Here is a 14,599-nt window from a genome sequence, read left to right as displayed (position 1 = left end):
TTCTAGGTGTAAATCCGGGACGCGGAGCTAGGAAAAACTAGATAGATGCCGTCGGACGTATGTGAGAGGAGGAATCCTTTGGGTCGAGTGGGGGGAGTGGTTATTTGGAAAAATGAACTGAAAATGTGGAAAAATGTCTTACGTGCGGTTTATTAGTGGCGGTGTGTTGGATGAGGTTTTTTTTGTCCTCTTGTACTAAATTTCTCTATTTCTTTTTTTGCCCTTCAGATTCCCCTAGGGTGCGGTACATCACGTTCGTGTTCAGAAGAGTGGAAAAAGGAACAGAAATCCAAATGAGACTATGAAAGTGTGAAAACCTCAACCGGAGTGGATTGTGCGCTGAAGCAAGGACACTGAAGGAGTTGGTGTTTATGTGTGTGCGTGCGTGTGGAAATTGCAAGGACCTTTTCTTCTTCCCTTGTGCTGGGAAATGTGTATGGCCTGCATGGTGAACATCTAGGCGTCGTGGAGTGTGGAGTGCGGTTTTCCCTCGGTCTCTCTTTCCCGGATAGAGAGTAGGTTCCCGCCGGTGTACGACATTCTCCCTGAACTCCTTCGGTCGCGGGACGAGGAGCAGCTCCCTACAGAATGTCGTGCCGTGACGGCACGCGGTCACTGCGGGCGCGATACAAGCCATCGCTGCCATCGAATCCGGTGGCCGTGAAGTCGGCCCCTAACGACGATGGGCTGTGGAGTGTGCAGCCGTGCAGCACGACGTGTATACCGCTGGCGGCCACTACCATCGCCAACAACGACAGTAGCCGCGTGTGCGGCATGGCGATCGCGGAACTGACCACGCGCCACAGTGATAGTAGCAGCAGGAGCAACTACAACGGCAGCTGTGACAACCATGTTTTTAGTATAAGCACTACCAAAAGTGACCCACGGTTTAGTAGCAGCAGTAGCGATAACAGTAGTATTAGTCCGACGAAATCCGGCCGCAGCGATAGAAGGAAAGCGTCGTCGATGGGCAGCGACCGGTGGCCGCTCCGCGACGGCACGGTGCAGAAGGGTCGGGTGAGATCGGCTACCGGGTGGCGGGTGGCGGCACAACAACACCACCGGTGCAGCAGTACCGGTAGCGGGCGGCGGTACGCCGGCAACACGCTCGCCAGGCTGCTGATCCTCTTTGTAAGTAGTATTTTACTGTGCCACCCCTGGCATGCCGGGGCGCCGCTGCTGCTGGACGGCGTCGGTGCGGTCCTGCTCGACACCAACGGTGGCGATGGGAAGGGCGCGGTGCAGGCGTTCGGCGACGGGCTCGGCATCAGCCTCGGCGGTTCCAACCTGGAGCAGAGCATAGCGGCCGTGTTCAGTCGGGTCGCGTACGGTTCGACCACCACCACCAAGCGTAGCATTCCGGATAACGTGTACGTGCCCAGTCTGACGACCGTGTCCACGCCACTGCTGACCACGTTCAGGTGAGTTCATCGCAGGGTTTAAAACCGCCATCGGAACCAGTCCTGGGAGCTAAACTACAGTTTAGTAGAAGCGTTGGGAATGGAAATGGTAGATTGGTTGCACGTTCAAGAATGGTCATAAATTGTCTATCGCTTTGATAGTCTGCAGAGCTGGAATCTTCCAGTTTACTTTGAGAGTGATTTACTACATACATGCTATGGGTAATATGCAATGATTTTAAGATAAAAATATATACGACAGTATAGAATCTTCTTGGCACCTGTTTATGGAGGTTATTTTCTACAAAATGGTGCTGAAAAATGAATGCCATCTATAACACAAAAGCATCTTTCAGGTCAAAGAAATTGTACTTCTTGAAACGAAGTTTCATTTGTTGTATGTTACAGAAAGTTACATTTCCTCGCAACATCTAACACTCTTTTACTGCAAAGAAATACAATTTAGCACCTCGTTACATTTCGCTTCGTCGAATCTAGATGTAAACAAACAATAATTTCATTGCAGTGTAAAACAACTTGAACGTGGAAAATGGAACGAAAACAGAAAACAGTAGAAAAAATAACAACCACAACTGTATGGAAACATTTCAAGTACAAGCCACTTTCTGCAATGACGAATCGGTGCAAGAAAAAGACAATTTCTTTCAACTGGAAATTGCATTCGTGTTCTAGCCTCAAAACAGTTAACTCGTTGATGATTTCGTCTACATGCCTTTCGTTAATGAACATTTTATCATCCTATCTGGTTTCAAACCTGTGACAAGTACGTACCTAAAATTTTAGAATATATTCATCTCTTCAAGCAAGTTCATGTTGATAAATGCTATTTTCAAGCTTAGAATTATTGTATTGCTTGATTTTTTACAAGCTCAACATTTCTTATATGCAAGGAACAACATATTTGTTTGGATATTTGGTTCAATGATGTATCTCGTTAGTTTGTTTAAGTTTGTAGGAAATAAGAAAAATGTCTCTTTCATGTTTCCACAACAAGGTTCACTTGAAAAACTGAGTCCGCATTACAGTCCTTGAAGTACGATTTTGCATTTGATAGAATATCAAAATATTATGATAAAAACTCAACTCCTGGTGAACGCCTGGTGGATGTTTCGACTTGTTAATCCGGCCAAAGAAATGTAAATATACTTTCGGTAAGTGATCAGCACTTGTAGATCCGAACGAGCGTTGTAGGCGGATCGGTGGTTCCTGGTGGGTGTGTCCTGTTGATTTATGCCAGTTCAAACATCCTTGCGCATAAATAACGTTTTCTTTCCTGTCGGTCTCCCGGAATAAGGAGGGGGGATTCTCTAAAAGTCGGACTAGACTGCAAAACAATTTCCTCCAAAATAAAAGGAACTGAAAAAACATTGCGTTTCTAAACCACCACCTACCCACATTTTCGTTCGCTTGGAGCCCACACGGGCATGAAAACAATTTCCAGCAGCAGTGCGCTTACCTGGAGTGATGGAAAAGCTACCGTGGAGAATATAAATCATATTTATTGAAACACATTAAGTATGCAAATGACACCCACGAGCGAAACAACACCTAGTCTGGCCGTAGCACCCTCGCTGCCTAAAGAATCCTGCCCTGTTCTGGAAGTGTCGGCTTGCTGCGTCCAGAAAATCGATGGAATGTGTATCGAGGGCGCGGTGTTCGGTCACGGAAGAAAATGTATATTTGTAGCATCCAATACCCGGAAGTGGGACTGGTCGCGGGAACTCGACGGGCGCCCGATTTCCGTCCGTTCCGGCGTGCCGTTTTGTAACGTGAAACCGCCCTCCGGTGACGGTGACGAATCTTCGACCCTCATAAATAGTCCATATTTCACGTGAAATGCGTCAATTATCTCGAGACGTAAAATCGTCCGGTCAACCATAGCTCGCGGAGCCTTCGCCACGCGGTAGTTTAGCTCCCCGTCTCACCCGCGCAACGCCGCGCGTTACGCCGGGAACTCGTTAATTAAAACCTTATTTCCGTTAACGGTTTGGTTCATGTTTTGTCGTTCTTCGCATTCTCCCTCATGTTTCCCGTCTAGGTACCGTGAGAAGGATAAGGACCCGATCAGTGGCCCGGGAGCTGGCGGCGGCGTAGGCCCCGGTGGCGATAAGGATTCCCACTACAACCACCAGCAAATTAGTGCGAACCATCGGAACTACGAGCTGGACCTCGAGCGGGACCACGTGCTGCCGACGTCCGCACCGAACGCGGAGATTCTCAAGAGCAACAGCAATCCGACCTACCCGAACCCGAACCGCCACCATAACCACGACCGTCACCGGCACTCGAACTCGACACCGTATCCTCACGGTAGGTAGAACTAGGCGCGCTTCCACGCGTACCTAGCTCGAGTATATATTTAGGGACGGTTCATGTCACGCACGCCTCAAAATTCGACGAATTATTGTGTTTTCGCTCCTCAAGCGGATCCATTTCCCTTCGTGCCGAAGCGCACAGTGAGACGTGATACTTTTGAGTTCGGAAAATAAAAATATCAACAAGAATTGTTAAACATTTTTAATTGCCTCTTCATCTACATCAAGCAAAAGTAAAAGGAAATCTAGTTATTTTTCAAGGCAAGCTCCAAAGGAAATCCAGATATTTTTCTAGACAAACTTACTGAGGCAATCATAAAATCATGTAAAGTGCGATTTTTTAAAGCAGTTATATTACGAGAATAATCTCAAAAGTTTTAAAATTCCTTTGATTCGATCTCTTAGTTCGGAATTATTATGCTAGAAGAGAATGTGTTTGTAACTCTTCTCTTATTTTGACAACATCATCTAAATTCGTTTTGTCTGATTAAAAGCATGCAATTAATTTGCCAAGAGAAGTGGCTGTTGGTTCAAATTAAAATATCAAAACAAATAATAACTAAATTATCTAAAACTTACAATTATATTCACGTTTAGTTTTTCCCGGAATTATTATTTTCCATTACTTCCTTTTTTAAATTTTCGCCGCCTATTAGCTTTCTTTGGGAGTTTATTAAATTTGTCACGAAGATCAGATAAAGAAAATTGACTGTTATTCCGAGGTTCAACCGTGCGGACCACCACTGTGTGCGCCAGGCCGGAGAAGGGCAGCCGTGCGTGACAAGGGTCCATAATTTTCTTCGTGCTCATTGCAGCGTAACAATTGCCCCGGTCGATAGCGATACTAATTTGATGTTCTTCCTCCTATTCCTCCCCTCGCCCTCCCCCCAGGTCACAACGCGAAGAAGGGATTCCCCACGAACTCGATGTTCTCCGGTGACATTCCCGCCTACTCGCCCCCATCGCGGACGTTCTTCACGCCACCACTCCCTCGCAACTACACGAACCCTTTCGCCGACAAGCCGACCCTGCGCGGCACCAACAGTGACAGCACGATCATCAACACGGGCACCTACGCCAACCGGCGCCCGTTGCCACCGCCCAGTCTGATGCCGGGCCACGAGAGGATCCCGATGCGTCCGCCAGACTTGGTACCGGGAGCACCAGGTAGTGGCATCCTTCCCGGCGGTGGTCCGATGAACGGAGGTTCGCTCAATCCCCAGAAAGGTCCGGGCGGAGGTTCGGATCCGGCGTACGCACCGGGCGGCATGTCCGGCCCACCGTCTTCACAGTCGATGGAAGCGCAGCGGAAGAAGGCCCTCAACACGCCGTCGGAAAAATCGAACAAGCTGGACGCGGCAAAGAACTACGACAACCAGAAGCCGTTCCTGCTGGATGAGAACGCGAACTCGAGCGCCATCCTGCCGAACGGGATGCACTTCCCGTCGATCTCGCGCATTCTGTCCGGCTCGAACGGACGCCCGCAGATGATCCCGGATGTGTTGCTGCGCTCGGTAACCTCTGCACCCCGGCCCAACCAACCGTCGTACGAGCTCGGTGGGAATGGTCCGACCTCGTTGAGCAACTCGAAGAATCCGGCCGGCGTTGGTGGATCACCTTTTGGCGGTGGGAAACCGGTTGGCGTCGATAGTGGAGGGGATCGAGACCGTGATGGATCAACCGATGGTGACGGTGGTGCTGGTGGTGGTGGAGGCGGAGGAGGTGTCGATGGATCTAACCCCGATGGTGAAGGACGCCGACCGTACGATGAGGACGATGAGGAGGAAGAGGACGACTCGTTCGATGAGGGTGCCCATTCGGGAAGTACCTCGAACGCGGTCACCACAACCGTCTCCTCGCTGCACGTTCTATCATCTTCATCCTCACCAATCACACAGAAAATGCCGAACCTAAACCTCAAATCGGTGATGGTGAAAAATGGCACTGGAGAAGATGGAGCCGGAACCGGTGGAACGTACGGGAACGATCGTAACTTCCAGGGTGAGATCGCAGACATCAGCACGTGGACGATCGCGTGGAACATCCACGTGTACCTATCCGCCATCCTGTACACCATCCTGGCCGTGTATAGCATTTTCAAGATCATCTTCTACGACAAGCTGACGCATCTGTTCTCGCAATCGTACTTCATCAGCATCCACCTGATCCTGATCATCATCTGCTTGCTGCGCATTTTCTATCTTTGCTACGACGCTTACAACATCCACTTCAGCTTCAATCTGTTTACGTCCGAGGTGCTACTGAACCTTCCGCTAACCTTCCTTACGACAACGTTCGCCATACTGATCCTCTTTCTACTGCTCCGATCGATCAACCACAAAACGAACCGGTACAGTTCGATCCTCCGCCCGCTCACCATCATGATCGGGTCGGGCGTTCACGTCGGGCTTTGTATAACGCTACATTTGGTCGAGTCGTACGAAACGCAACAGTTCTACCACAAACAGCACCAGCTGCAGATGCAAAACAAACAGCTCATGATGACGGCGGGAGGTGGTGGTGGTGGGGGTCGCGGTGCAGGTCATGCACCACCACCGACCAACATCCAGATCCCACCGCGCGTCCTCTCGCTCATCTGTCAGATCATCTATATCTTCATCTGTCTCAGCCTCGGCCTGCTGTACCTGTACATGTACCGGCTGCTGAAGCGAATCCTGCACAAGAGCCAGAACTACATCCACGGCTACAACAACCTCTCGTACGCGATCCACATCACGATCGCAACGGCATTGCTGTTCATTCTGCTTGCCGCGCTCCAGATCTACGGTGCGATCAGTATCAGTTCGCAGACGAAGGTGAAACTGTCACCGAGCCACACGCTGCACGATGGGTCGGCCAAGAAGACGCTCTGGGCGTCCCATATCGAGATCGATTGGTTCCAGTGGGGCTACCAGTTCAGTTTGCGGTTCATCGAGATCGTCATCATCGCGCTACTGTCGTGGGTGACTGGTTTGAAGACGGGTCCGTCGAAGGTGATCCAGCGGGAGAAGGATATGGAGCAACCGAACGCCAGTGGGTTCGCGCTGTTCCCGTGCACCTCGTCGTCGAGCCAGGAGAACTTCGAAACGGACTATCCGGCCGTGTGCAATACCAACCGTAACCTCCACACCTACACGATGCGCACTGGGAAACCGATCTACGATGATAACTTTGCGCTGAATTCGCTCAACCTCGAGCAGAACAGCCAGCAGGATCTGCAACTCGGTGGCGTTGGTGGACCGCCGGGTGTCGTAGGGGTCGGTGGGGTGGTCGGTGGAAACGACTTCCAACGATCGCTCGAAACGAACAGTATGCGCTCATCGTCGCACAACTACAGCAACAACTACAACGGTAGCAACAACGACCACATGCCGGAACAGGGTGACGATTTCCTCAACGACACGGAAACGATGCCGGATCACTACGAGAATCCGAACTTTGAGCTGAAACACCACAACAACCAGCCGCATCATCATCATCAGCAGCAACAGCAGCTCAGTGGCAGTGGTAGTGCGAACCAGTACCACGACATCATGGACAACTGCTACTCGGAGCCGATCAATGCGCCGCAGTACGATACGAAGTCACTTCGCGGGCAACCAGGCCACCCGATGGCACAGCATCGTAACTACGACTTCCAGAACTTCGAGCGACCCAACTTTGACCCGACGGGACATCCAACCCAGCAGCAGCAGCAGCAGCATGGGCTACCCGGTGCGATTCCGCCGGCCGCCGCAGCCTCGATATCGCGCGGTGAATTCCGGGCGTCGAAAAACCTCAAAACCCTCAAGAGCGGCCAGATGCAGAACGATCTCGGCGGTGGTGCGAACACGATGGGCCACCATCACTACAACCACCACAACAACATGGGCGGCCCGGTGCCACCCGGTGGCGGCAACTACGGTGATTCGTTCGATCGACGGATTGGCGTGCGGAAGAGCGGCACACTGAACAACATCGGTGCGATGCACTTCAACCAGCACGTCGGTGGTGGCAGTGGACGCGGTAATAACAACTCCAACTCGTCCGCCTCGTCGTCGGCCTCGTCGAACAATCGGGCCGCATTGCAGCAGCAGCAGCAACAGCAGCAACGTGGCCGTGGTCCCATGTCCGGTGCGCAAACGTTAAGCTCGTCGCGCTCGTCGAACGATCACCATCACCACCATCACCACCATCATCAACCGCCACCACCGCCTCAGCCACCGGCTGGCCATAACTTTGCCATCCCGGGAAGCTTCAACGATCGGCTACTGAACGGTGGCGGTGTCGGAGGTGGTGATTCGCTCGAACGAAACCCACATCCACATCAACAGGCACTTTCCTCGCAGGACAACGTGAGCGGCAACAACTTCGACGAGGGACTGCCGAATGGACCGAGTGCGTACTACCACAGCAAGAAGCGATCGCGGGAGTCGTCCAGCTCGAGCTACACCGGTGGCGGTGGGCCGGGTGGAGCCGTGCCATACCCGGGCAACGGTAGCAACGATCATCAGACGGAATCGTCCTCATCGCCGACGGCCAGCATCGGTGGTAGCATCGGAACGCCGACGACGGGTGTGCTGCCGGGTAAGCTAGGTGGTCCGCAGCAACAGGAAAATGGTAGCATGCTGGTGGCGGAGCAAGGCTTCGTCCGGTTCCGGGCACTCGAGGAACCGACGCTCGGTTCGCGGACAAACCTCCGCAACCCGGAGAACAAGGGCAAGCTGTTCATGAACTCGTAAATAAGCCCCCCGGAGCGACACGAACGGACAGGGAATGTGGTGAACAAGCGCGCGTGTGTGTGAGTGTGTTGTGACGGGCAAACGTGTGAGACAAACTGCACCAGGATGAACGTTCTCGGAAAAAGTGGACAGATTTCATGTCATCCTGGTCGATGTTTACCCCGGGAACGAAAATGATCACGTCTCTCGGGAAAAAATGTCATCAGTTATCTTTTACATCGTTCCAACAGGAACGCAACAGCTTGCGTGATGTTGTGTGCTGCGCATGTAAATAGTTTAGTAGGTCAAAACAAATATAAAGCAAGGACTGATCCTGTAGCGGCACACCATCATCACCACCGGAACAAAATACATTTAATCGGAGGAATGTGAGGTTTATTTCACCTTTCCTTCGCTTTTCCTCTACAGATTGCTGCATGGGATGATGCAAACATTTACACTGTGATGATCTTAATTTCAACTTCAACGGTTGCAAAGTGTTCTACGATCTGTTGGTTCTGGGTTTATGCATGGTTTTTAGTTTTATCAAAGTGACACTTGATTTTTTGGTCACTCCATTGCGGTAGACGAAACATTATGAAGGTCATTTAAAAGGTCGCCAATATTTTTTTATTTTATTTTTCACAAAAATTGTGTTTTGGGGAATCATGTTCGATGGTCCAATAGTTATCAGTAGTAAGATTTAAAGTTGACGACTAGTTTTTATTTATTTTTAAAAGAAATGTTCCATATTTCAAGCGTTTCACACACCGTATTGTTTTTCGTGAAGCATAAACCGTGTTTAACCCACCATTGAACCTCTAGACCTTACACTGTCGAAACCGTTGGAAAAAAGCACAAAACGAACACGTCAAAAATGCAGAAAACATGCACACTCGGTGCAACCGAACCGCTGTAGAAAGTTAAAGAAACCGTTAACTCATTGTGATGATTTAATCCGTCGTCTACGAAAAACATAAGCATATTTCAATTGAAATAGAAAGCATATAGAACACCACGGTCCCTTTACACAACCCCGAACAGTTATTTAATGTAAAGCTAGATCCTTGTACATTATCATCGATAGGAATCATGAGATTTTGGGGGGTAACTCCATGCCGGCAGTGCATTTGTCAGCAACATTGGTGGGTACTTGCCAGCTGGTGTTTTGTGTTTTCCCAGCCTTTATTCATTTTTCTTTTCCGCTGAAATCCGAAAGGATCCTGCACGCGCTTCCCTTCGGTCGTTCAGAACCCCAAACAGGGAGTTGGAAAGTTGGCCAAATGTCAAGCACCAAGTGTTAAAACCGATAGAAAGTTTTATGTTGAGAACAGAAAAATGTAAAGAAAAATTACTACTTTGTCTGCACGTGCGCGCACACACACACACGAATAGCCCCTGGAAATTCCCACTCCGCCTGTTCTTTCCGCCCGTGCTCCGTTCGTTAGAGAAGAGGGAAATGTGTTGTGGAAACAAGAAAAACGCTAGTCTGTTTTATAAATCTATATATGTAAATGGAAAACTGTATCTATATGTGAATATCGTTTTTTTAATTATTATTATTATTATTAAACTTAGCCGGTTGATAGTGCGGTTTACTTTTTTTTAACTATAATCTAAGCTAAGTTAAACGGTACGAAAATTTTTATTCGATCTTAATTTTTATCACCGTGTGCATCGTCCAGGAGGAAGAAGTCGCATCGAGAGTGGCTGCGCGTGTAAGAAAACTGAAAGTGCAACAAAGTAGAAAGCGAGAGTAAGGCAGAACGAAAGTAGGAAAGAAAAATGCATTTAACAGCATACAACTTTTAACGAGCTGAACAGAAAAATTAATAGAAAATAAAAATACGTTCCCACACTCACGAGTTGCGGGTTTGTGGATGCTTGGGTTTTGAATTTTCCACCCCAAAATGCGGTTTGTTTTTACAGTTGAAGCATTTTCCACGTTGCATGTGTGATAGTTCGGGTGCACCGAAGGCACTCGTCCAATGCTACTTAACAATTGGCCACGGAAGTGGATGGAAATATAACAAAACACGAAATGCCACGGAAAATTGCTCGATTGCCAAACTACTGATTTTATGTCGGATGTTTGGTCTGTGTTGTTTCATCTTTTATTTTCCAATTTGTTGCGGAGAATTCGTAGTTCAACCAAACTAAAGCATGGTGCATAGAACAACCCGTGGACAGGAAACTGGAAAGTATAAAATCGTGTGATCGCACAGAACATAAAAAAGAACACATTTAAATTATAACACTTACGAAACACAGACTAACAGATAAAAACAGATTTCCCGTTTCCCGGTGTGCTGCGGTACGATTGTGACTGTTTTATGTTGAAACGTGCTTTATTTCCGAATTCAAAGCTGTGCATATAGTCGTTAAAATAGACGGAAAACCCATGCTAAACACGAATAGAATAATAAAAGAAATCAAGAAAAAAATAAAGTACACTCAAAAAAACAAACACACGAATAAATCCCCAACAAATGTGTTAACTGTTCATCCACTCACGTAAACTACAAAACGAAAGTAGAAATGTGAGTTTAACAGAAAACACACACACACGAAAACCCGAATGAAAACACACTTTTCTTCTAGCTGGTAAGGTGATACTGATGGAAATAGTTGCCCATAGCCAGTATCGCAGTCATGAACCGCACACGCAATGGGTTTTTGAAATACATGTTGATGCAAAAAAGAAAGAAAGAGAAAACTGAAGAACAAACGCAAATTCCGGCAGAAGAATATATATATAAATATATAAATATAAATATAATTCATTAGATCGTGGTTAGGGAGTGTATTACGATAGATCGTAAAACGGGAAAAGAAGATAAAAGAGGAAAGGAGAGAAAATAAAAATGATATGTCGGACGGAAGTGAAAAAAAGGGAAGAAAACGAAAATGGAAAGCGAAACGAAAAGCGCCAGCCTGATGGACGAGTAAAGAAAATTATGAATATTTAAAGTAATTGAATTCAGTAAATTAAGTATTACGTAAAATAAAGATGCAAAATTCAACAAAAATTGAAAAATCCGACGTTTTGACTTATTCTGCTGTAAAAAGTTTATTGGGAAATGTAAAAAAAACTGTTGAATGAAAAGTACGCAAATGGTTCTGCTCAAAATCAACAGATTTGCGCACGCCGGAAGTAAAAGGCACATACAGCATGCAAGTGGTGATCTGCAGCAGGTAAAATATTTTCCGATGTTGTGTCCCTGCGTCCTGTCCCTCTGTGAAACGAAACAGTCCGATGGTGGATGGTATTGTGAAAGTGGAGGAATAAAATGGACGATTCAAATGAAGTAATTTTCTGTAAAAAGTAATAGATCTAAAATGTAGGAGAAACGGAAAGAAATGAACATACAATTCAATTTAAAATTTGAGATAACACATAGAACAACTGATTTCAACAGTTGCAGCAAAGGAACAGAAGAACAATACAAACAGGAAACGAATATAGAACGCAGCTTGCCCAATGCATATGTTGTTGTACTGTCCTTTCTCTATAAGCCGCATTAGCTAATGAAACTACATTCTTCATCCACCGTCTTTTCATACCCAAACACAAACAACACACTCGCATACAAATACACACAAACACAACCAAACAATCAACCATCCCATAGCACATTCAAGACGAATTGTGGAGTTGTTTGATTTATTTCATACAATTTTTCTGTTAACTTCTGAAATATAGCGACCGTGAGCACCCATGTTCTTGTTCATAAAAAATAAAACGCAACAAGAAAGAAAGTTATAAGATAATAGGAAAATTGTGATGATCGTACATAAATGACAAACAAAAGGAACCCTTAGAAAATCATATGACTCAAAGTGAAAAGTAAACGATGCAAAAAACATAAAAAAGAAGAGAGAAATCAGCAAAAAAGTAAACCACATGGAAACATTGAAACGCTGAACAGGAATGTAATAAATGGTGTGTCGCTCGCGAAAGCAAAATGCAAGCAAAATGCGTACCCGAAGCAACACGAAACATTATTGCAACAACTCTATATACTCAGTCCAGAGCAGAAAAATAAAGCGAGCGGAAGGAAGGTCGTGAAAAAATGTCAAAATATAACAAAAAAATCTAAGTTTGTTTACATCGACTTTTACTTCATTTTGAAAGAAACCAATGTACGACTTTTACCACCGTTACGTTTTCAGTATAAATTAGTTGCGATATAACACGCTACTGCATCATTTTATTGTGGTGAAAGATATTCCATGTTACTGCAACTTTTTGTCTGTTTTAGTTTTGTTTACTTTTTGTTATCTACTACATATTTTTGCTTTTTTTATGTATGGAGTTCTGTGTACACTAAAAACTCGACCAATGAACCGTCGCTTCTGAAACTTTTCACACATTAAGTTTAAGTACTGCAGATGTTGTTGAAGGTTTGTTTGATCACTATTTTTTTATAAAATCATCTAAATTTTACTATTTTAACTCAGATTTGCTAATACAAACAAAACAAGCATGAAGTCAAATGTCAAAGTGTATCCTACATAGTTACCCTAAGGTTTATACATTACGATGAAATATCAAACATTTTAAATATGTCGTTATTGTTGCTATTAAATTCAAACATATCTTTCAAGTATTAGCTAAAACCATAATTCTTTTCCCAATCCCTTCGTCACCGAGCAACGCCGGGGCGTCAAGCTAGTATTTTATATTCATACTCGATGATTCAACGAACCATTCTGCAAACTCCAACGAACATCTTATAATATGTTTTAATCGCCTTCAACACGTTTCACTTCCACTGTTTGTTGAATTGCATTACTCCAAACGCAGATGGGCAAGTATCAAGGGTTTTGTTAGAGTCTCTATTACCGAAGGGACCGAAGTGTGCCTGAAAGAGAAGATGAATCTGTGGTTCGATCTTTTCGTTTTTTATCGTTTGTTTTATTTCCGCATTTTCAAGATGATATCAGGAAAAATTATTACCCTTCATCCTTGGCACGCTTAATGAGCAGTCTGTTTAATTCGGGCACATCAAATGAGTCGTTTTCGCGCAGCACATCGAAAAACGAGGTTAGGAAGAAGTTTCCTTGCGGGTTGGCTTCTGGAATAGTTGATAGCAGATTTAGGATAGGTAAAGAACTTTTAAAAATGTATCCATTATTGATTGAATGGAACTTTGTGCCCTCTTTACCGTCAAACAATGTGCCAAAAATGTCCATTTGTTCTTGACCTACCTTCGTAGCCGCTCTGGAAAATGACAGTATCAACCTTGTTGCTTGCGTACGTTGGATAGCATGAGTCTGTTTCAATCGTATCCTGGTTGGCGGTGTCCACGATGAATATCTTCGGTTTGCCTTTCAGCGTCTTGTTTGCGGTCACGTTTTCCACTACAGTTTTGCGGAGCGAATAGTGTTTTCCGTCGTACGCCATGATAGAATCCTTCTCGCCGTCGGCGCTGATGATAATGAACATAAGGCAGCTGTACGCGCTATAATCTGCCTGGCGCACTTTGGGGGTCGAAAGCAAAGAACAAATTTATTCACATTAGCTAACGATTGAGAATGTTGACGGTGGGTAGGAAACATTGCAAGAGATAACTTACGGTCGTTCATGGACTTATTTAAGTTTTCATACGTAACTTTGCCCTCCACCACGGCGTTTGTTCGATACGAGTTGAGAAATTGTTCAACCAGCTCCATCTTCCTTGCTCCGGGACGAACGTTCTCTGGTTCAAGGACCTTGCGGTGATCCAGCACATAGACATAGGCTGGCTTAGATAAATCATAACTATCCTGTTGCTCCATATTGGCACATGCACTTAACTTCTCAACACAAAACAAGTTAATTCTTGGTCACTCTCTAAACGGCACTGCGCCGGTCGCTCAACCATTTCACTTAGCTGCACTCACGAACACGCACCAAGCTCACAAAAAGGTCCGCTTTTGATAAGATATGACGCACATGGGCTGCGTACTATAATCGGCAGTTTTCGAAGAAAAATTGTTTTAATCTGTTGGTCACTTAGCGCCGGCTTCCTAATTTTATTTGATTCAATTCATGCTGAATGTTGTGCAATGCTATTTAAAACACTTCAAAGTGCACCTAGCTCACTGAAAAACCTTTAATGAATGTTTAATAATAAAAAATCATGATAATAATTGCTAGCACGCGTCCTCTTTACAATTA

General features: G+C 45.9%; 1 protein-coding gene across 1 annotated transcript; it reads left to right on the top strand.

Annotated features, from left to right (window-relative positions):
- The first annotated feature begins 588 nt into the window (after nucleotides 1-588).
- LOC131287603 (uncharacterized) lies at nucleotides 589-9,251 on the top strand. The gene is made up of 4 exons (XM_058316667.1): nucleotides 589-1,034; nucleotides 1,071-1,421; nucleotides 3,460-3,731; nucleotides 4,628-9,251. The coding sequence occupies exons 1-4, from the start codon at nucleotides 589-591 to the stop codon at nucleotides 8,455-8,457; spliced, it is 4,899 nt and encodes a 1,632-aa protein (XP_058172650.1). The 3' UTR covers nucleotides 8,458-9,251.
- The last annotated feature ends 5,348 nt before the right edge of the window (nucleotides 9,252-14,599 follow it).

The sequence above is a fragment of the Anopheles ziemanni genome, chromosome 3, assembly GCF_943734765.1.
Source record: "Anopheles ziemanni chromosome 3, idAnoZiCoDA_A2_x.2, whole genome shotgun sequence".
In the NCBI taxonomy this organism is placed as follows: Eukaryota; Metazoa; Arthropoda; class Insecta; order Diptera; family Culicidae; genus Anopheles; species Anopheles ziemanni.
This window is presented reverse-complemented; position numbering and strand designations above follow the sequence as displayed.